The sequence below is a fragment of the Daucus carota genome, chromosome 5 (assembly GCF_001625215.2).
Source record: "Daucus carota subsp. sativus chromosome 5, DH1 v3.0, whole genome shotgun sequence".
Lineage (NCBI taxonomy): Eukaryota > Viridiplantae > Streptophyta > Magnoliopsida > Apiales > Apiaceae > Daucus > Daucus carota.
In genome coordinates, this window is record NC_030385.2 from 9,104,715 (window position 1) to 9,128,846 (window position 24,132).

General features: G+C 33.7%; 2 protein-coding genes and 1 pseudogene across 2 annotated transcripts; 2 read left to right on the plus strand and 1 right to left on the minus strand.

The window, feature by feature from the left end:
* Positions 1-882: 882 nt before the first annotated feature.
* LOC108222976 (putative disease resistance RPP13-like protein 3) lies at positions 883-3,608 on the minus strand. The gene has a single exon (XM_017396984.2). It carries the CDS (start codon positions 3,557-3,559, stop codon positions 914-916), a length of 2,646 nt encoding a protein of 881 aa, XP_017252473.1. The 5' UTR covers positions 3,560-3,608; the 3' UTR covers positions 883-913.
* LOC108222977 (uncharacterized) lies at positions 3,301-9,002 on the plus strand (annotated as a pseudogene).
* A 9,019-nt stretch (positions 9,003-18,021) lies between these two features.
* LOC108222013 (protein MIZU-KUSSEI 1) lies at positions 18,022-19,054 on the plus strand. The gene has a single exon (XM_017395886.1). The coding sequence runs from the start codon at positions 18,101-18,103 to the stop codon at positions 18,890-18,892; it is 792 nt and encodes a 263-aa protein (XP_017251375.1). The 5' UTR covers positions 18,022-18,100; the 3' UTR covers positions 18,893-19,054.
* Positions 19,055-24,132: the final 5,078 nt, after the last annotated feature.

Sequence of the window (24,132 nt, forward strand, 5' to 3'; positions counted from 1 at the left end):
GTTTTACTTGATCCTAGTGAACTCAGCGAGGATGGAAAGTAGCATTAAGTGTATATGCAGTAATCAAAGATGCTAAATAATTGGCATAGGCTCTCATTTTCTGCCATGGGTATGTAGTTTCATTGAGTGTTCTGTACAAAATAGAAATTGCAATTACCATAGGCATTTGGTACTATTTTGTTAATGATATGTTTGCTTTGTTACAGGTCAAGTTCTCAGACATAAACTGGACCGATGAGCAAAGGCTTTTTCTATTGTCGTTTCCCAGCTCCCAAGTAAGCCGAAGATTTAAAATTCACTTTTGAATGATTTTATGTTATAATATCATCATACATCTGTTGTAAGTTGTAACTTGATTGTCATATGGAAAGCAATCCCGCCTCAAATTTTATAAAGAACTTGTCTTTTATATTTTTATTTTTATTTGATTTTGAAAATGAGCCGAAAAATACATAAATTGTATTCAACCACTCGTATAATCTATCTGTGTGGTTTGGTTGTGAACAACAGTGACCGTGATAATAAAATCTGTTAAGTTGGGGACGTTTGAATTGATTCTTCAAAAATGAAAAAGAAATACACATCAATTTATACCATCCAAAAAGATCAGACAATTCTTGAATACATCATTTAATGTATCTTATATAATCCTAATTGAATATTATAAAATTTTGAAATATAATTATTTTAATTTGATTCAAAATCTCAAGATTTAAAAAAAATAATTTTAAGTATTATTTAAAATTCAAATTAAATACAGTCAAAATTATAGAATCTTAAATAATCTTTAAAAATTCACATTAATACTTGAAAAACCATTATTCAAAAATACATATAACATTCCTAAACTAGAAATGATAGAAAATTTGTAAAAATAGGATCCCTTCAACTATACGTTGCCTTTATTTTTAATTTAGAATAAATATTCTTGGAAATCTGGTACACTAGGAAGAGACTTTAATCGTAGCGGAATCATATCCCTGTCAGCATTCAATAAAAAAACTCTTAAAAAAGGCAGGCGCTCCAATGTAAAAGCTCTTAAAGAAGGCAGAGCTCCGTCATCAACTTGAAGTTCAAACGGACCACCACTGTCGGGTTGTATTCTTAAGAATTGTAGACACGGAAACACATCTGCACTACAAACCATTTTGTCTCCACAGTTCATTAACCAAAGGGATGTAAGATTTGACAAACTCCCCGGAATGGGCATCGGATCTTCTGTGGAAGTGGTAACTGATAGTGTTAAATCAGTAATTGAATCTGGTAGAAAATTCAGTTCTGCTAGATCTTTTATCTTACACAACAACACCAACTTGTTGAGATGTTTGCAAGACGAAAGTGGTTGCATTGTTGAAATAACACCACCCACTCCCATTCCCAGTAGGAGGACTAATGTTCTGAGACTTGTTAAATTTGCCATAGACTCCAAACTATATTCTTCTTCTTCTTCTTCATCATCACCATATTCTTCTGAAATTACAAGTGTATGGAGATTGGTCCAATTATTGGTTTCAATATGGCACCATTCCTTATACATTATTTCACTTATGGTTTGGAGCTTTGTCTGGTCGCTGCCAATATTCAAATTCCCTTCAATTTCATTAAAGAATATATGCCTTAGTTCCTTAAGCTCACATATCTCTTTTGGAAATACGTAACTATTATGCATATAGACTGATCCATGCAAAGTTTGTAACCTTTTCAATTTGCCTATACTTGGAGGAATCACTAAAGCTTTACCAGAGTAAGGACCACCCATTAAACCCAAGAACTTTAGGAGAACTAAATCTCCTATTTCTTCTGGTATCCCCACTGATTTATTCACACTGGTCAAGTCTAGCACTTTGAGATATTGGAATCTTGTGTACATCAACTTTATTTCCTCTACTTGAAGTCTAGCAGTTTTAGTAGTTAGCGCTAATGAACGCAAATTTAAATTGCCAGAATTAGGACCAAGTAATTTAAAGTACTCACCAATTCCATTGTAGATTGCATGACGTGTCTGTCCTTGCAACGAACGTATGGGATTTGGATGATGTTTATTTGAGTCAAAAATTCCCAGTATCTTCTGCTCCCTGGCCTTCTCTATGACAAGATCACGTACAAGATCATGGATCTTGCACGCCAAAACTTGCCCATCTGCAGTCTGTAATTCTATCTGAATCATATTGCGATTAATAAGCTCATTTACATAATCCTCAGCTACATCCTCCATGTCTACTTCATCGTGTTCCTCAACAAATTCCTCTGCAATCCATAACAACTTTAACTTAAAAACTCTGATAGTATGGTCTTCAGGGTATCTTGCAAGGTATAGAAAACATTGTCTCATGTTGAAAGACAAGTCATCATAACTCAAATTTAGTAGTTCTTGAATCTCTGAAGACTCACCCTTCAACTTTCTCCAAAGCTGGTCCTTCACATCGGACCAAAATTTGTAGGTCCTTTTTTGCAATAATAGCCCACTCAGGATCACGATTGCAAGAGGTAAACCTCCACATTTATCTAACATCTCCTTACCTAACATCTCCAGGTTGGGGGTTGGTTTTGCTCTCTTACAGAACAATTGCCAGCTCTCGTCTTTGCTCAAAAAACTTAGTTCATAGACGAAACATGTGTCTTCTACACCCTCGGCAACTACTTTATTCCGCGTGGTTATAATAATCCTACTTCCGTTTTTCTTGTCAGGAAAAGCATTTTTAATCTTTTTCCAGACCTCTACATCCCATATATCATCAATCACCACAAGATAGTGATCACCTTGCAGAAGTATCTTTCGCAGGTGCCGCAACAGCTCTACCTCTTCCATTTTGTTCAACGAATCTTGTCCATCTACCTCAAAACACTTTATTATCTTCCTCAGAACATGTGTGATGTCATAATCCTCAGAGACACAAACCCAAGCACGACTTTTAAAATGGCTTAATTCGCTTGAGTGGTACAGCTTACTAGCAAGAGTCGACTTGCCCAGCCCCCCCATTCCGTGAATGGAAATTAATCCAAGGGATGGATCCTCATTACCAAGTTTAGCCAACAAAGTCCGAACATCATCCCCAAAACCAACGACATCCTTCTCGTGGTCGAAGGAAGCTGCTCTGAGCAATTTTCTCCTTCTCTTTTGCACGTTTGGAGTGGCGATGATCATGTCGTTGATATGGTATTCGTCTCGCCTACTCTTGATCCCAATCATTTTTTGCTTCAGGGACTCGATATCCTTACCGAGATCATAAAGATTGGCTTCTTTCTTGCAGATACAGATAAATCTCCGGATACAGTCCAGAACACCACCTTGCTCATCTGCTGCCTGTTCTTCTCGTTGAGCGCTAAACCTCTCCAGGATAATAACCGCCTGATTAGCAACATCTTTGACGCTGTCTGTCCATCGACGGATATGATCCTTATCTTGGTGTGCTTCAGCAGCTCTTACAGAGATAAGCAGGTAGCCTAACTCATCTTTAAGCCACCCTATACCATCTTTCACTCCAATCCTAATGTTTACTTGTTGGGAAACAAATTCATGAAGTTTTTCGATGGTAAACGATACAGCTGCATCAACCATTCTTCCCTGTGGAGTAAAACAACAAACTGTGATTTGTGATATGGCTAAAATGAATTGTGTATATAGTAATAAGCTTCCAGGTTAATGGCCCATATATATGATGGTGATGGAGCCTATCTGGAATATAAATGTGACTTGTATTTCACAACTACAGCATTATTCAATCATAATCCTTGCTTGTAGGCTGTCACTACCTTCTTCTTGTTTAACCTTACAGAATTTATGCTTTACTTCTTTTGTAATGTAACTATTTTATTAATGATATGTTTGCTTTGTTACAGGTCAAATTCTCAGACATAAACTGGACCGATGATAGCGAAGGCTTTTTCTATTGTCGTTTCCCGGCTCTCAAGCAAGCCGAAGATTTAAAATTCACTTTTGTAATGATTTTATGCTACAATATCGTCATACATCTGTTGTAAGTCGTAACTTGATTGTCATGAAAGCAATGATCTTGTTTCAGGGAAGGTGAAAAGTAGATGCTGGGACACCCAATGCTAATCTTGATCATCAGGTGTACTGTCATTTCCTGGGCACATATCAGTCTGACGATATTTTATGTTGGGAAGATCCTGCCAATCCAAAACATACTTTTGGAGCCCAAGTAACAGATGATGGAAATGTTACGAATTTTACTTAATGTGGTCTCTCTTTTTCTTTCTATTGTTCAAACTCAGTAAGGTTCTAAAAGTCATTAAATTTTGAAACTGAAAGAGAAAATCATAGTATTGGTTTTGTTTGTCGGTCTCCTCTCCCTTGAACATATGTCGTAGTTGACATATACAATCACCTTAACCTCCCTCATATAAGAATTGTTGTATACTCATGGTAATTGATTTTCTCTATGGTAAGAAGTTTATGTCTTTCATAGCTTTGCCCAAGGACATCAAACTATTATCTTCCGGTTTTAAATTATACAAATCCGTTAATATAGTTTATGCAAAGCAAAGTTATGTCTTTCATCGAAATATTTAGAAGCTTGAACTAATCTCACGTCTAATTTCTTCTGCAGTATGTTCTTTTTTATACCTTTGAGAGTAGTGATCCTGTCAACAAGTTGTACTATTGTGATAATTCTGCTTTTTCTAATGGACTTGGAGGTTACAAGGGGAAAAATCTTATTCACTTTGTTTAAGCTTGTTGACAATTCTGATGCATATTATGGAGCCATTGCCAATGTTAATTCTTTGTTCACCTTTCAGACTAATAAGGATGTACCAAGATATAAGTTAGTTCGGGTAGATTTGAAGGAACCATCTACATGGACTGATGTCCTCGATGAAGCTGAGAAAGATGTGCTTGAATCAGCTATTGTTGTCAACAAAAATCAAATAATTGTGAGTTATATGAGTGAAATTAAAGATGTTCTGCAGCTAAGGGACTTAAAAACTGGTACTTTTCTGCATAAGCTGTTGATTGACATAGGCACCGTGGTTGATATCTCTGCCCGGCCTGAGGACACAATAGTCTTCATTTCTTTCATCAGCCTCCTTAGCCCTGGTATAATATATCAGTGTAACCTAGAAAGCTGTGTCCCGGATCTTAAAATATTTCGTGAAATAATTGTTCCTGCATTTGATCGGGCAGAGTTTCATGTTAATCAGGTAGCAGACTTGCTCTTTTGGAATTTGTAGTTTGAGATTAAATTTTTACTACTACATTATTCATTGATGTTTCTGAGTTCAGTCATATGGAAAGTTTATATTGGGATTTTTCTTAGAAAGTACTATCTTCTTCATTCAAGTTGACGCTCTCCTCTCCCTAAAGACAGCCAATTATAAAGTATATCTGGTACATTACCAAATCCTATGTTATTTATAATTGCTACACCTCTTCCATGTCTCTAACGCCAATAAATCTGTATCTCGACTCACCTTTGGATACAGATCAACATATCCCCACAAGTGCTTCAGAGCACTATGCCAGTCAAAGGGCTTATTATCTTTTTTTTTTTGATTTCGTATCGACACTATTTGGTACCTTCTTTACAACTCTTAACTTATACGATTATTATGTGATTGGCTGATTGCTGTTTGGTGCCTTTTTATCAATATATACAGGTAAATTTATGAGAAAAAATATGTTAAGTTATGTGAATAAAATTTTCAGGAACCATAGGTATTAATATGTTATGTTATTAGCGATAGAATTTGTAATAGATTGAAGCTATTGGTTTCTTTCGGATGTCTTATGAAGGTTCTGAGTTGGAGAATGGAATTATTAAATTTTGGGATCTTCTATTAAGCTCGACGGTCTGGAGACACTATCAAGATCTGATTGAAACTATGTTCTCCCAGCTCAGTAGCGCCAAGATTCTTAGTCTTGACTTGGTGACCATTCAGGTAACTTTATATCTAAGTTGGTTGTTATTCTGGAATTTGCATCACCAATATCTTCATTTTATTCAGTTGGCTTGCTCTTAAAATAATTCTCTTAGTTGGTCGGCATAATTTTGTGTTTGTAGTAAGAACATCTACACGAGGGTGCAGGTGTAGGAATAGATGGGAGATTGGTTCGAGAGATAAATATGGAATGAAGGATCAAACTTTAAAAAAATAATTAGAGAAAGGGTTGCAGGAGACTATTAACTTCAGGCAGCAATAAGATGATAAGACTTCTGAAAAATGTGAAGTAAAAGATTAGTTAAAAACGGACAAGCGAAAAGAATACATGATATAGCAAAAAAATTGCAGCAGAATGGAGAGAAATTTTGTTTCAGTCATAATGAACAATTTAGTTAAATAAAATTTCTCTTTCAAATACATCGTAGAGCTTGATCATTATTCCCAAGACTTGTATCCTTCCACAATTGTGCGGTGGATAAATCACTCCCATTTACATGGTCTACCATTCATAATAAAGTATAAGATAGACACAAATTCAATAAGGATAGAAGGAACAAGGCTACTCTGTTTGAAGTGGTGATGGGGCATCATAGATAACTTAAAACAAACCTCAGGTACTCTGGCGGTGAAGCACTCTATGCAGTCCCTCCCACTATTCTTCAAAATACTGTCTAAAAGATACAGGGATGGAAGTTTTTGATCAGTAGGAACCTGTAAAACGATAGTCTTGGTCAAATATTAGATGTATCAGGCGGAATCTCGAAGATATCGGATTGATAAATGCGGGGCTAATGTTACAAAAGATGATGAGTAGAAATATATTTAAATGGAATACAGTTGAGTCAAAGTAATAAAATAAACTTATCTGCAATGGAATTGTTCTGTAAATACTGAATGCAATAAGAAGCATGATACAGAATATATGTATGAGTAGAAGTATATGATAGTGGCCGAACTTTATCCATTTTTCATTTTAGTGGCTGTGGATTCAAATTTGCAATACGGTGGCCATATATTGTCTTAATTCATCAAAAATGTGGTTAGGGGCCACTTTTTTGAGAAAAAAAGATTAATTTTTTCTTGGAAAAATAGCCCTTGGCCATTAATTTGAAACATAAAAACAAAGTCTGGCCATGTATTTGTAAATTTGAAATTTCGGCCACTAAAATACAAAAACAGATAAAGTTTGGTCATCACTTTGCATTTTACTCTAATTATATAAGAGTTTTACCTTTTAAGTTTTCAACTTAAACTGGAGATGGACTTAAAGAGCAATTCCAATGTTTTATTGCAGTAATCTTCCATAACCAGTACTCCCTCTGTTTCTTATTTCTTTTCTCCTTATGCGAATGACACAGACTTTAAGAAAACACGGTTTTAAGTAATTTGCATTAACTAGCAGCAATCACACAGAAGCACAATAGCTATAGCATTACATGTAATCCTCAGGTTATGTTTTCAACCAATCAGCTTACATGATCAAGTTTAGACAAACAATCAAAATTCAATATTACATACACATAATCTATGTGGGTTAAGCATTAATGGGGTAGTGGGGTGATGTTCGGTTGTGTTGTTTTTTTAACAGCTGTATATGTATATAAAACTGTTACTGCAGTGGCCCAAAATAGAAGTAGGAAAAGTATTTCGAATTATTTTAAAAGGAAAATAGGAAAAGTATCTAGAACGGAGGGAGTACAATTTAAACTGATGGAAGATTACTCTACTGTTTAAGTCCTTTGACTAAAGTAGCTGTTTTGAAGTTGTATTTCCCATTTAAAGAATAAAGAACACAATATAACATCAGATCTTCATGTCAAACTTTGCACATTAAACTACGGTATCAAACATCTATGTCCTTGCAAAAAAAGAGAGAAAATACACACAGCTGAAAATTATAACCTGAAATTACTGATACTCTGATAGCCACGACCAATGCAAATGAATAATGCCAAATTTACGAATTACGAGCATCGACTGTAATGTATTATTATTATTATTATTATTATTATTATTATTATTATTATTATTATTATTATTATTATTATTATTATTATTATTATTATTATTATTATTATTATTATTATTATTATTATTATTATTATTACTTCTTTATAAAAACACTCAAATGATAAGATCGAGAATTTGCAAGCAACATCAATATCATAATCAACCAAGCTCACTCGAACACAAAAGCTAAAACATTAATTTACCTTTTACAGTAACACACTAGTATTATATAAGGTGGAACCACCTCAACGACATTCGAGCATATAAGAGCAAGTCCAATAGCCGTCTCAAATGATGTCATAAGTCATAATTTGAGGCATTTGATTGAAAACATTGCTCCAACAGTGTCCTAGTGATGCCTTAAATCACTAGGACAACTTACTTCAGTCCTTTTTTTAGGGCTCACCTACTTGTGCCTCATTTCACTTTTAATAATAAAATATTATCATTCTCTCTCTCCCCACTACTTTTCCCTCTACTTTTTCATTCAAAATATTAATATTTTAATAATAGAGCTTGTGGATAAGGCTTTTTGTTGGAGTGAATTTATAAAAGTGATGTCCTAAACTACTAGGACATTATATTTTATTATTTATATAGGGCATCCTCTAAGACACTCTTGGACTTGCTCTAAGGCCAGCACTAGCCTTAGGAGCCTGCAAATTTTCGCCAGCAATAATAGTCAAGTTAGTCGTAATAATCGGCGTGAGCTCGTCAGCTCGGTAAGGAACATGCACGCACTTGGCTTTATGGCAGATGTCCAAATGCATCTAAAGCTTCTCGCAGTATAGTAACAGTTACGTGGAAGACCTGGCATGTAGGATCAAAGAAATCTGGCTGATGAAGTTAAGGATCAGTGAACAAGAGAGTCCAAGAACCTAGACTTTGTTGGTAATTTGATTCGGTACCTACTTTGGTTTGTATCAAAGATTAGTTTATTAGGATGTTTAATATTTAAACGTTATATTTTCAATTCTTTTCGGTAAATAATTTTGCTCTTGATTAATAAGATGTTGCAGGTTATGTAGTAAAATGTTGAACAGTTGTATTTATATGTTGAAGTTGCATAACAAGAATATTACTCCCTCCGTCCCTATTTAGTTGTCCATTTTGCAAAAAGAATTTATCCTGAAATAATTGTCTCATTTGGAATTTCAAAACATTTTTAACACATTTTTCTAACTTACCACTGGATTCCAAGTTTCTATGTTTGACTTTACAATTACTCCCACTGATTTATGCAATAATTATGGGCATATGTGGAAACAAATTTTATAATTTAATGCTCCTTAATATGTGTGTTTTTATGCAAAAAAAAAAACGGAGGTAGTACAAACATAAGACGTATAAATAGGTGTCCATATGTGGGACTGCCACGTGTCTCCATCTGATAGAAACACGTGGCAGTCACTAGCCCGATACATGGCAGAGGCCAACAAAACGGTGTCCACATATGGATCTCATTTATTTTTTTGAAATAGGTAAATCTGACATAACATAAAATTTCAGTTGTAATAGGGTAGTTGTAACATAAAATAGAGACAGGATATTAAGTATTTCAAATTACCTTGTGACAAAAAAAAAAGTTATTTCAAATTACCTCAATTCATTATATGGCGCAAGACGACGGAAAGCCAGCACATATTTTGTTAAAAACAACATGTTTTTCACGAGTGTCGAAGTTTTCATTGATACTTTATTCTTGATTTCTTAATTTCCTCTCAATCCTGTATACTTTATACTATTGCATTATGATGAATATATGAATATTAATCCTTTAAATGTTTTGGAATAACCGGTCACAAGACTCACAACTATGATTTTGTATAAAAATGTAGATATTCTGAACAACTAGATCCACGTCAAAATACACAAACTCTTATAATAAAATTAAGAATTTAGGCGGAAAAAATCCAATAAATAGATTCAAAAAGGAAAAATAGATTTTTTTGTCACCAAACTTATTATGTTTTTAGAAACTTACCACTCAACTAAATTTTTTTTCCTTTTACTCACTAAAGTTAGGTTCGGTTTTGATTATTAGCATTATATTAATTCTTTATAGCATTAATAAATTATAGATGATGTGACGTATGTTTATATCCTTATATATAGCAATAATGACATAAAATGAGTCGATAAAATATTAAAATAAGGAAAAATCGTAATTAGAATATTGAATCAATTACTTCAAACAATTCATCCTCCTTGATAAGATAAAGTGTAATTAAGTGATATGATAATTGTCCTCTGTAATGCATCATTTTATGTAAGGTGTCAAACGAATAATTCGGATACGGATCTGTCTGTATCCGTATTCGAAAATTCATATCCGGATACGGGTCCGATCTAAAATTTTTTAAAAGATTATATCTGAATCCGGATCCGATGGATATTATCTAGATACGGATAATATCCGGATCCGAATTTTAATATAAAATTTATTTTTATATTAAGAATCCAAAAAAAAATATAAACAAAAAAATATTATTGGATACGAATATGCCTATATCCGTATCCGCATCCGACATTGTTGTATTCGGACACGGATAATATCTGTTTTGTTTTGGATACGGATAATATCCGCTTTACCTCGGATACAGATATCGGATTTTTTCAGTCTTTTTTGACATCCCTAATTTTATGTTATTATCACCTCCTCTGCCCCTTTCATTTGTTTACAATTTTTTTCTATTTAGCATTTACTTTAAAAGTTTTATAAAACATACTTTTATAACTTATTTTTGAAATTTTCTTTTTTGTGAATAAAAATTCAAACACTAAATTTTTATTCGGAAGAAAAAATAATTATTTATGAAACTACCTCTTTTAGAATCCGTAAAATGCGTGTCAAACTCTTATCACCCAAGGTAAACGATCTTGGGTACAAAATAAGTTTCATATATAATGATATAGACCTATATCAAATCATCAAAATATTACAGATTAGCGCTATATTTTAATAATGTTACAAAGAATTAGTATAATGCTAATAATTAAAACCGAACCTAACTTTAGTGGCAAAAAACAAATCTAAGCCTAACATTAATGAGTAAAAAGAAAAAAAAATTAGTTGAGTGGTATGTTTCTAAAAATATAATAAGTTTAGTGACAAAAAAATCTATTTTCTCATTGAAAAACTCTTAGTAGAAAAAAGATTTATAAAATTAGAAATAAAAGTAAAACAAATATGTTGAACGGGAGTTTGTGGGTATATAAAGTTGAGTTAATATAAACAGTCTCTAAACTTGTTTATAATAATTTCTTTGGCATGCTAAAGCCCCTTTAAACGTAAAGAATAAGATTTGTTGTGGTCGCCACAATTGCTAGTGGCTGAAAGAGATAAAGATACATATTTTCCGTTTGGGTAGGCATGTTTAGTTTCACAAACATCCTCTAATCCTCTCGCATATACACACGTAAACAAAGTCGTCACCAAGAGTCTAAAGTTGATAGATTCCCCTAATCATACACTAATATATGCATAATTATAGGCATAAGCATCTAATTATAAGTTTGTGTAAATAATTAAAATTGAAGAAGTACGACTGCTTTAAGGCTTTAGCAATAATCTAAGTTGTACATACTTTAATGAATTGGAAAGCCGTAGTAAACGCCTAAAGCTTCCTCTTTTAGATGTGGATTAATATTATAAACGCATGATTAATGATCACTCGTATCTATGAATCACAAATCACATTCTTCAGTGCGTGTAGGAATGAACCAAAGTTTCTTTACAAAATGGGTCTTCGATTTAATACTACAATTATTTTTATATTAGGGGTCATTTGATAACAGGTGAATGACTGAAATAATGGGCTCGTCCAGAAATCTATCCATTCAGATCATTTGACTAACTATTTTTTGGGCTGGACCACACAAAAAATCAGCTGGACGACGCGACCTAAAAATGTTCTCTCAATCGTCCAGAGCGTCTCTCCCTCGGCCCTACAGTTCTTCCCTGTAGTCTGATATACACTGTTGTCCTTTCCCGCAATTTACAAGTCTCCTTTTCTTAACACGACTTTTGCAATAAAAGTTCAATAAAAACATTGACATTTTAATTTTTATCCCTTATAAATAAGTACTAGCCTATAAGCGGGTATTATTTAAATTTTAATATCATTTTATTTATATTTTAGTATTAATAAATTAAATTTTATTTAAATTATATTAACCAACTAATTATACGTCCTCACGTAAATTTAGCTTTTACAATTTATTATCTATTTATAAATATTTTTATGTTATTAATATTTGATGTTATTATTCAAATAATTTTAAATCAAAATTTTCATATATTTGTATATCTTCGTATATATGAAAAATAATATTTATTGTGTAATAGATTAGAGTTACAAAGGGTTACATAATGATTAGTGTTTGGACTACAAATTATACCTATATTGACTTATTATAGTGTAGTACTCCCTCCGTCCCATTTTAGTTGTCACATTTCCTTTTTTGTTGGTCAAATTGACTAATTTTTGACCAAAGATTACAAGTCACTCCTTCATTATTTCAAAAATCTGAAAATTACATCTTAAAGTAGATTAAAAGTTATTTCCGGTGACATATTTTTTTTATTTTTTCAATTGATAAAATATTAATAAATTGCAGTCAAACATGGGTCAATTTGACCGGCACAAAACCAAATGTGACAACTAAAATGGGACGGAGGGAGTATTAATTATTTAACAGGTTATATTAGTAAATTATCATTATCGAGGTAAGCTAGTAGAATTATTAACAAACAACATCATTCATTCAGATACCGAGATTGACTAATCATCCAGATGTTCCTCTCATCCAGAACCAGTGGTTCAGATTTAACAAATGACCCCTTAGTGTGCCAAACACCAACACAATAAGCCAATCATTCTCACTGATATTTTAATAAATTATTAATAATTTATGACTTATGTTTGAATTTGATTTCATACCGTGTTTATCCGATTAGAGATTAAAAAATATCATTGAAATCCGAAGAAGTGCCCATAGAACTCCTATAAATGGATCATACTTAGCATGTAAGTACGGTACTGCAAATTATAGTGAATTATGGAAAACATAAAATGTACTAAATAATCCGTAAAATAAATCATTTCATAAAGTTACAGAAAGTACATCAATACTTGAATATTATCATAATTTTACTGATTGAATATCGTCATCTTTTTTTCTAAATAGTTATAAACCTAAAGCGTCGTCGTTTTCCGAATATATAGCGACTAGCGTCGATTAAATTGTTTAACTGACGCAAAAAATACTGCATAAATGACATTTAACGTCGGTTAAGAAACCAACGCCATTAATATGTATAGGCGTTTGTTTTGCCTTTAACTAACGTAGGCGATGCGGGAAGTAATTTTATACTAGTGATATATAAAAACTCTAATATATTTTTTAAAATTCAAATTTGATAATACATTTTATGTCAACATTGATATCTTCATGTGTTGATTGCATGGAGTGGACACCAAAGAATCAATGTGCGGGTGTTGAGGAGAAAAGAGATAAATGTCACATGCATTTTCGGGGCTCCATGTAGCTCAAAGGGGAGAGAAATACAAGGCTTTTTTGTATGGAGAAAGGAAAGTGGTGGGGGAATTGGCGCGCATGAATTAATGTAACTCATCCATCATCATTCATATATATACACCGTAAAAAAGGAAGCCAAGCGTGCTCTGATTTTGGTTTTGCAAATCAAATGAAACATGGTGTGGCCCTATGCCGCCATCATTCATACGTTCATATGCTAGTATGTTTTAAAAAAAATCTCGATTATCCGATTAATCTCTAGTAAAATCCATTAATAACTGTTTGCAGTTATGCTATAGTTAATAAAATCAAATTTTTTAAAACTAAAATAGTTGGAATTGGAGCAACAGTACGTAATGGGGCGTGCACGTGTACTTTAACGCCCGAGATAAAACATGTAGTAGTACATATGTGGAAGAACATGATGATACGTGTTCTGAACAACTTAGCCAGCTGCAGATCCTGTAGTTGGGACATGAAATAATGAAAAGGTCGAAAACATTCCCCATTATTATTGTTGATGAAGCAAAGTGAAACCATAATACACATGAATACAGTCATATAGATCCAGAGAGATTTGGTTCAAGACAAACTAAAGAAAAGATGACATGAAAACGTCAAAAAAACCATATAAGGTCCAAATCAAGGGCGGGCAAAAAGTGGTCTCTGGGCAGGCAAGTTCTGATTGAGAGGACTATGATTGCCTGGGCATGCCTCCCAACTCACCATAGCACTGCCCTTATTTTCTCTTTATACTCATCATATCATCATGCATGCCTGCCTGCCTTTGATTCATTAATCTACAATCAACAACTACTTCATTAGCAACTTATATTATGATGAGTATCTGCCCAATGATCACAAGTCTAGATCCATTTGGGTTTTTTTGGAAATGCAAAGTTAAAGCATCTCCGGCAGTTTAACTATATGGTGTACTAAGTTATTATAAGAAATATGACATAAAACACAACTCCAGCAGAGTCCTAGCAATTCCTTAAAAAGTTAGGATGTCCACTTCATTCCTCATTTTTAAGGATTGTGGAACCATTCCTCATATTATTTTGAAGAATAAAATGTTCACTTCTTTTATGTTTCTCACTCTTTCCCTCTTTTCTCTGTAATAAGTTGAATATAATATTATAATAATAATAGGGAATAGAAATAGGGAAGGTTGTTGGAGTTCCCATTCAATAAAATGTAGTAATCCCTTAAAAAATGTATATTTTATTATATATTCAGGGAACACGTTATAAGACTCTGTTGGAGATGCTCTTAGTATCTTAAGTTTGATTGTGCGAAATGTTTATTATTGCTCTATTTATATACTTCCTCCATTCAAATTCGAGCACTTAATTTAAGTCCATTGACCGCATACTACATTATTTATTTTTAAAATTTTATTTTTGCAAATAAAAAATTAAAATATGAAATTTTCGTTTATAAAAGAAAACCTAAAAAAATAAATTCTGAAACTAGACCGTCAATGCAATTTAAGTTGTATGTCCAAAATCAACCAGTTCATCTAATTTGGGACGGAGGAAGTAATTGATTTTTGATTTTTTAATACATAATTTTAAATTTATTGATCACATAACTAAAATATTTTTTTAAAAAAATTCTTTTTTGTGAATTAATATATAAGTATAATATATTTAATCAACTTTTTTTAACAATAATAATTTTAAATAGATAATCACACCTAGGATTGTACTTATATTGTAGTGTTTGGTGCAAAATATATGAAATGAAATGATTTAGTGTGAAGATTTATATGTGTGGCTTGCACTAAATAATACAATAACAAGGTAGTAGCAAATGAAAGAATGAATTGGATTAGGAGATGGAGATTAAGAAGAGAAGGGAATAAAGAGAAGAAATATGCAGGCACAGGGTGACACCCAGGTGACTCCAAAAAGGAGGTCCCCGCGCGCGCACCCCTCGTGGGCTAGGGATGGGCACGGGGGCATTTCGGGGGTGGGGAGTGCTATCCCCGACCCCGATCCCCGAATTCAATACCCCTACCCGACCCCGCCCCGAACCCCGAACGGGGATTATTTTCCGCCCCGATCCCCGCCCCGAACGGGGAATGGGGATCCCCGCGGGGTTTCGGGGAATTTTTATTTTTTAATAAAAACATAATAATTTTATAATATATAATATACTTTTTAATTAAAAAACAAACTACAAACTCCTAATATAATAATAAAATAATATTATCTTATATTTTCAACCTCAAATCAAATTAAAATTGATTTATGATATAAATAAACGACAATTTAAAATTATAAAATATATTATATTACAATATATTTATAATCAATCAATAAAAATAAAGATTATTTTTTACTTTTAATTATTTTATAAAGTTTATCTATTTTTAATAATATATTTAGTATAATATATATAAATATATTATTATTTATATATATATATATATAATCGGGGTCGGGGATCGGGGCGGGGAGACACCAATCCCCGACCCCGCCCCGATCCCCGAATTTTTTATAAACCTTTCCCCGATCCCCGCCCCGCCCCCGAAAAATTCCCCGAATCCCCGACCCGAACGGGGCGGGGATCGGGTCGGGATCGAGCGGGGCGGGGTAAATGCCCATCCCTATCGTGGGCACAATTATTGCGACTAACCAACCATGCATCCGTTCCTTCCTTGTCAGCCCCCACGCTCTACCCTTCGCTGCCCTCACTCTAATATTCTCCATCACATTTTTTATAATTTTAATTCTTCTTACTCATAAGTCGAGTTTCCGGGATTATAAGTTAGAAGCATTTATTCGTACCGTTTGTGATATGGTATAACCCGAGTCTTGCCTACCCGGGTTCGTATATGGGCCCCGGCACCAGCAAGACCGTCGACCACACGAGGCAATCAAGGCAAACCTCGATCTTACCCGGGTACACAACCAAGGCGATCAAGGCAAACCTCGATCTTACCCGGGTACACAACCACGGCAGGACTTCGTACCCGGGTACATCGAAGCTCACAACTCACCCGGGCACACCCGTACCGGCCGACACTTGCTGCACAAGGCACAGACTGACACGATAAAGACAAACATAACGGTCAACTACTGGCGATAGCGACAAGCCAGGGAACATTCCAAAATACTACTTCTACGCTGACACCTGGGCACGTGTAGGGGATCAAACCCCTACACGTGTAGGACCAGGATCCAGGTACGCACCCTTAAACCCTAATCCTTGGCCTATAAATAGACCAAGGGTCAAGAGTTTAAGGGTTAACTTGACTCCCTCTTTACACTCATTCTCACACACACTTGCACTCAGCATATATTCAAACACTCTTAAACACTCTCAGCCACCAGCCACCAGCAACCACCAGCAACCACCGCACATACACCTTCACCCACCACACATAGATAACACTTTCTCTAACCTTTATCCTTCCGAAACCTACGCTTACTCTCACGCCGGAGGCGCTTTGGGGCAAAACCCCCCCGCCGGCGTTGTTTTGTAGGCTCCCATCCAGCAGCTACACCACGGAACCACCAGTCACGGAGAAGGAAGGACCGGGATCGGAGATTGGCGTTATCAGTTTGTATAATAAGTCAAGAAGCACTTATAAAAATCTAGGAATGTTAGCTTTTGTTTCAGGATTTCTACTTATTTCTCAAACACTTTAATAACTTATAAGTCTTATCTTGCTTCTAACTTCTACTCCATTTATTTATTTTAAGTAAGAAGCATTTATTTTAAACTCATCCCAATGGCTCTTTTATTTTATTACTACTGCTGATTTCTCAATAACTCCTCCACGTTAATGGAAATCCTCGTTACCATCACACATCTTATCAAACCACACTAAATTAATAACATACTTAAATGAATTTTATATAATGTATACTCATGAACGCATTTTTAACTACTTAACTGATTGGTTTCCTTGTACTCTCTTCTTCGTCTAAAATCTCTTCATCAAAACCAAATCATTCATTTAAAGTAGTTATTAGAATCTGTTCACAAAAACTTATTAGAAAGTCTTTAAAATGTTACTCTGTTTTTATTTACTTTTCCCGTTTGATAGATCTGAACTGTTCATAATATAATACAAATTACTAATTTATGTCTAGTTTATAAAATTAAATATAATTTTGAGTGATCTTATTGGATTTGTATTCATGAGTATACTTTAATACGGTAAAAATTTTATATTTAATACTAATAAGAAATTAAAGATATTAACAATCAAAATTGTATATCGGAAAACTTCATAAAAGTAAACAGGAAAAGTATCAATAGACAGAGGGAGTATTCTTTAAAATATTTTAAGAAAAAAATATTCACGAGTGCATACGAAAAAGACCGATACATGGACGCTATTTGATGGAGCTTCTTTTAAGTGTTTTTGGACTTCTTTTAGCACTTTAGTAATCCAAACACTTTCAATAATTTATAAGTCAAATTGATCAGTTATCATTTATAATTTTTTTTTATTTTAAACAAGACAGTCTTTTATAATTAAACGAAACCGCAAGTTGGATTATTGAATATTTCTTCATCTAGACTCTCCCCTATATATACCTTCCTAAAACCCCCTCTTCTCCTCGCTCAAACTCATACTCACCCAAATTTCATTCTCCTCTCCCCACCTCATTTTTTTTCTTCAAAAATGAGAACCATGATAGACTTGGGAAGCCAAAGAGGCCCCATAGTCCTCCACATAATGGACACCGCCACCTCCGTCGACTGCGGCCGCGACGTCCGTCTCCGTCGAACCTTCCGCTCACTCATCGAATGCATGGTCCCCGCATGCTGCGCCTTCCAACCCCCCTCACCAGACTACTCCTCCTCCTCACCAACCTCACTCTCCTCCTCCTCCAGCGTCGACTCCTTCTCCGACTCCTCATCTCTCAGCACCTCAACTACTAGCACTCACGCATCCACAATAACCGGCACTTTCTTCGGATTCCGAAGAGGCCGCGTAAGCTTCTGCATCCAGGAAGACGCGAAAAGCTCGCCGCTTGTTCTGCTAGACCTGGGAATCGCGACTTCTTATCTGGCCAGAGAAATGCAATACGGATTGCTCCGAATCGCACTCGTCGAATGCGAATCCAGGCATGATGTCAATGCGAAACAAGAGAATGGATCACTTTTTAGCGTGCCTCTGTGGTCCGTGTTTTTTAATGGGAGAAAAATCGGGTTTGCTAGCCGGAGGGTTGCGACGGAAAGTGACGTCAGAGTTTTGAAGCTCATGCAATCGGTCTCTGCCGGCGCCGGAGTTCTGCCGGCGGTGTCGACGAAAGGTGGGTCCCTGGATGATAAGGTTTGTGATGAGAGAATGTATTTGAGGGCAAAGTTTGAGCGAGTTAGCGGGTCCGTGGACTCGGAGTCTTTTCATATGATTAACCCGGATGGGAGTGGCTCGGGTCAGGAGCTCAGTATCTTTCTTCTTAGATCATAGATACACTTTTTTGTTTTAATTTAATCTTAGGATGCTTCATGTGTAAAGATATAAAACTGTATGTAACATATATATATAGACGTACCTAAAAATGTGATTTCGCAAATCACATGTATATATGAAGCTAAATTCTTATATGGTACTCCCTCTGTCCCATTTTAACTGATGTTTGACTTTCTAGCACGTATATTAAGATGTAAAAAAACAATATCTACACTCAATAAAATAATTCAATTCTTATATCAAATAAAAATTTAGGTTCTAAACTTTTATTTGATATAAATTTTATAAAAAAATATTATGTTTAGATGTGATTTTTTTAACATCTTAAAATACGTGTAAAAAAGTCAAAAGCAGTTAAAATGGTACGGAGGGAGTATATATTTATGTAAAGTATTCTGAGTGATTTCCATATGGTTAAACAACGATCTTTAAGGCTTGCTATCTCATGATTTCTAGGCGTTCCAATTGAACGTGCTAGTAAGCTGGTCTGGACACCAAATAAAATAAAAAAAAAAAGTTAATGTTGAGTGCCATTGTTCATGTATCTCTCTCAATTCTCATGTCTCAACTTAATCATAGTTACAGTTGGGAATGAGATAAGTTGTGCAAAACATAACAAAACTGAAATAATACACGCCTCGCTATCACTACTTGTATGTGGTTGTCGTAATGCAAGCAACGGTAAATCTAAATAGCTTCCCAGAATTTGGACCATACGTGTATACAGTCTTCTCACACACAGTTGACTCATTCCGGCTTATATATCGTTGTCCCCTTCTCCTTGTCACATGCTGTCCAACTTCAATTATTAATTTATTCTGCATATACCATTGATTACAATCAAATCGAAGCCTTTCTCTGCATAACCTACATTTCTGTTCATTTTCCCAAACTACCTTATTTTGTTCAATTATTCCCAAAATGATCTATTTTTTTCAACTCTTCCCAAAGTAACTTAGTTTTTCTATATTCTAATATTTGGTTATAATTATAAATATACAATATTATTAATATATATATTTACTGAATTAATATATATTTACTGAATTAAAATATTAATTCAGTAATATATATTAATAATATTGTATATTTATAAATTATAACCAAATATTAGAATATGAAAAGACTAGGTTAGTTTGGGAAGAGTTGAAAAAAATAGGTCATTTTGGGAAGAATTGAACAAAATAGATTAGTTTGGGAAAGTGAACGGAGATGTAGATCAGACAGGGAAAGACTTCAATCAAATCATGCAGAAAGCACGTAAATTAGTGCAAATTATTCAAGAAATTACACATACAGATAGGGATTTTATGACCAACTCGATCCATCAACTTTATGGTGCGTACTTTATAGCTCAACTGTCTACATACAAGTGACGGTCTTCTGAATCCACTTGAAAATTAATATTTATACCTATGGGAGAGTGATGGTCGTTAAGGCAGGAGGCCACTTCTTAACAAGTTACATTCATGATTAGCACAGGTACTTCACATAAACCAAACTGCTCACGGAGTCTCTCGAAAATTTCTAACTTCAACCTGATTATGTGTACCGCAAAATGTCATCCTAACAGTGTCGTTATGCACAAGATCTCTGAGAAAATGAAACCTCACATGAATGTGTTTGCTGTGACTGTGCGAAACTGGACTTGAGGCTTGTTTAATGTTAATTTGTTGTCGCACATTATATGTGTTCCTCCTTGCACAAACCCCAGATCATGTAATATCTTTCTCATCCACACAGCTTGACAAGCACAGCTAGCTGCTGCAATAAACTCAGCTTGGATAGTGGACAACATTACAATTGGTTGCTTCTTCGATGTCCAAGCAACATGTTATGGGAATAGTTTTTAACTTGAAGATTAATACCGACTAATAATAATGATTATTTTAGCTGTCAAAGTTAAATTGATTCTTAGGCGAGAAAGTTTGTTTCTATGTTATGAAACCATTTGTATAAATATAGATAGAATTGTCATCTCTTAAATCTCTCTCTCTCATATATCTCTCAATCTCTTTCTCTCGCGTCACTAACATATCTGAAATATATAATATCTCTGCAAATTTATAGTAAAACATAAGGGTGAGTACTGTTGGAAAAATGTGGTTTAATTAAGATATGAGCCTTTCTTACCTTGACACAGTGGAACATTCATGTGGTGTTTACTTGTGTTTAATGTGTTATGCTCCATCTTCTACGTGCGCGTAGTAGGGTGCAAGTCATCAAATTTTGAGACAAAATTCGTGGCTTCGCAAGTCTCAGGTTTTTCTACATGTGCGACGAATGCAGCAAAATCTGGGCCCGAATTACGGACTAATTTTGATGATTTTATTTTTCACTAGGCTTGGGCTCAATTACATTGACAGAATTTAATTCTGATTTAATTTCGGATTAAGTGTTTGTCAATTAATTAGACCTCTGTCGGTGATAGGTTTTGGACCGGTTAAAGCTGGTTGAAGGTAGGCCTGTAAACGGATCGGATTTGGATCGGATCTAGCTAAATCCATATTCTAATCCATTTAAATTTATCGGATTCGGATCGGATCGGATCAGGAGTCGGATATTTTATAAGTCAATCCATATCCGGTCCACTCGGATCATGGATAATCGGATCGGAGCCCCGATCCACTAAAAATTATGAAATATATTTTTTCACCGTGAACAATGTTTTAACTTCCATACAAAAAAAGGTGATATTTTCTCGCTATATTAATTCATAAACTTTAGCGTAATAGATAAAAAAAACTAATAAAGCAGTATTTAATAAAAACTTTGTAGGTTGTTCCTATAAAAACATCAACACAGAATTTATCAAGTAAATAGAAAAATAATAAATAAGTTGCTTAATACTTTTGGAGGAAGCAAATTATGATTTGCTCCTCTATTAATAAGGATTAGAATCGATAAATATTTCTTAAATACGGAACCAGGTGATTGAGGAGCTTTTAAGTGGAAGAGTTAGCTCCTGTGTTTATACTCATTCTACATAAAAAAAGAGTGATTATTAGATTAACCGGATAACAAGAGTGAGAGCCATGTCAAGAATTAGGAGCGGCTGATCGATTATAAGAAAATATGATTTAGGGTTTTGTCTTGTATTTTTAGAATTTTTTATTTTGTATGTAATATATTAATAATAATATATTATATTATAATACAATATAATATAAAATATATAATATAGTTAAACATGAATCGGATCGGATCGTTAACAGATCGGATTTGACCATATCCATATTCATTCTTTATCGGACCGGATTATTATCGGATCGGATTATTAGCAGATCGGATTTTTTTAATAAAGATCCATATCCATTTGTTTAACCACGGATCGAATCGGGTCGGATCGGATATCCGATCCATTTACAGGCCTAGTTGAAGGTGCTGCTCTGCTCACGACATAACAACAAAAAAGTAATATATTTCTACTAACTAATGTAAAAGCTTAGAAGATTGTAAAAGAGTTATGTTATTTTTGTGATCAGCTATATGAAAGAGGCCATGCATATATTCAGAGAATCACAATTGCTAAGGGAGCATGTCACTATTATATACTTATATATAATAAGCTATACTCCCTCCGTCCCAAAAAGAGTGAGCTGGTTTGACTTTGACGGAGATTAAGAAAAATGTAGTAAGTTTAGTTGAAAAGTGGGTAAAGTGGTGGGACCTACCAATATTTAATAATAGATTTGGGATAGTGGAGGAAGATAGTGGGTGTAATAGTGTTTATATTATTATAGAATGGAGATAGTGGAAGAAAGTAGTGGGTGTAATAGTGAAAAGTAGTGTTCAAAAATAGTAAGTATTGTAAGTTCATTCTTTTTGGGACGTCCCAAAAAGGAATAAGGGTCACATAAAATGGGACGGAGGGAGTATATAATAAGCGTAAAGGAAATAATTTGGTCGCATGATCCTATTGTCTAAAAATTTATCATTCATTGGATTGTATATTGAACAAATAAATACCATTAGATTAGAACAAAATTAATTTCTGTTTTATAAGGCAACTGATATCTACTTGCATGTTTATAATTCTTTTTGTAAATGCAAAACAAATTCTGTCTTTCACGTGTTTATGATTTTTTTTAATACAAAATAAATATTTCCTACCAGTTTTATTTGTTGAATCATATAAATCACACCGTCACAATTTTTATATAATATATTTTAAAATTAATAAGTCGGATTTATGTGAGGAGCGAATACAAAAACTTTTTCTTAATCCAAAACAAATTCTACCTTCTATTGCACGTTTATGATTCTTTTTCTTAATTCAAAACAAATTATCATATAAATTTTTAGAAAAATATTTAAATCACATTATAATAATTCTAATATAAAATATATTTATAAATATAATTCAATAGAAGTTGGTGTCACATATTCTACTCAAAATATATCAAAATTTGATAGAAAGAATTTAATACTTTGGCATGATACATACAAGAAAAAGGAATGATTTGATTATAATAGTTTATTTGAAGTCATTAATGACGTGTATTTACAACAGTTCTAACTTGCAAATAAATCATAATTTCAAATTTTATTTTATTGAAAATTTTAATTTATTATTTATAAATTAAAATTTTTCACACAATTTAAAATATATTTAAAAAATTTATAAATAATTAAAAAATTTATGTGTCTTGCACGGGCCATAAGCTGGTATGTATAAATGCGAGCATGTATGGACAAGGACAACCAACCAACCCCTCGTTCTGTTTGAATTTGTCTTTTTAAGCTGGCACTGTATTTAATTAACCAAAGAAAAAACCGCAATATATATCAATCAATTGAATGAGTACTAAATATTTACTTATTATCGGGTATTAAATTTTAAGTTACTAATAGAATTGCGTGACCGGATCCAAGCGAGTCAACCTGCCCAACGCCTGTGCAATTAGTAAGTAAATTTCAAGTCCAACGGCAGTCTTCAAATTCATGTTTTCTTTTAAATTTCTTGTTTCGAGATTCTGATTCCCTCCGTCTTATAAAATTAATTTCTATCAGATAGAACATAATCGTAAAATCTACTATATCTGAAAATAATAACGAGTTTGTTGTACTGAGTACACAATGGATGTGAAAGATGAAAAGGATAAAACAGAATCTTTAATATCTTTTTTATGTTTGTCATTTCTAAGTGCAGCTAGGTTCTTCTGAGGGTCCGCTTGGCCGGCTTATATATTACATGTAGTATTTGTGTTGTTGATTTGATCCAACTTTGTTTCATT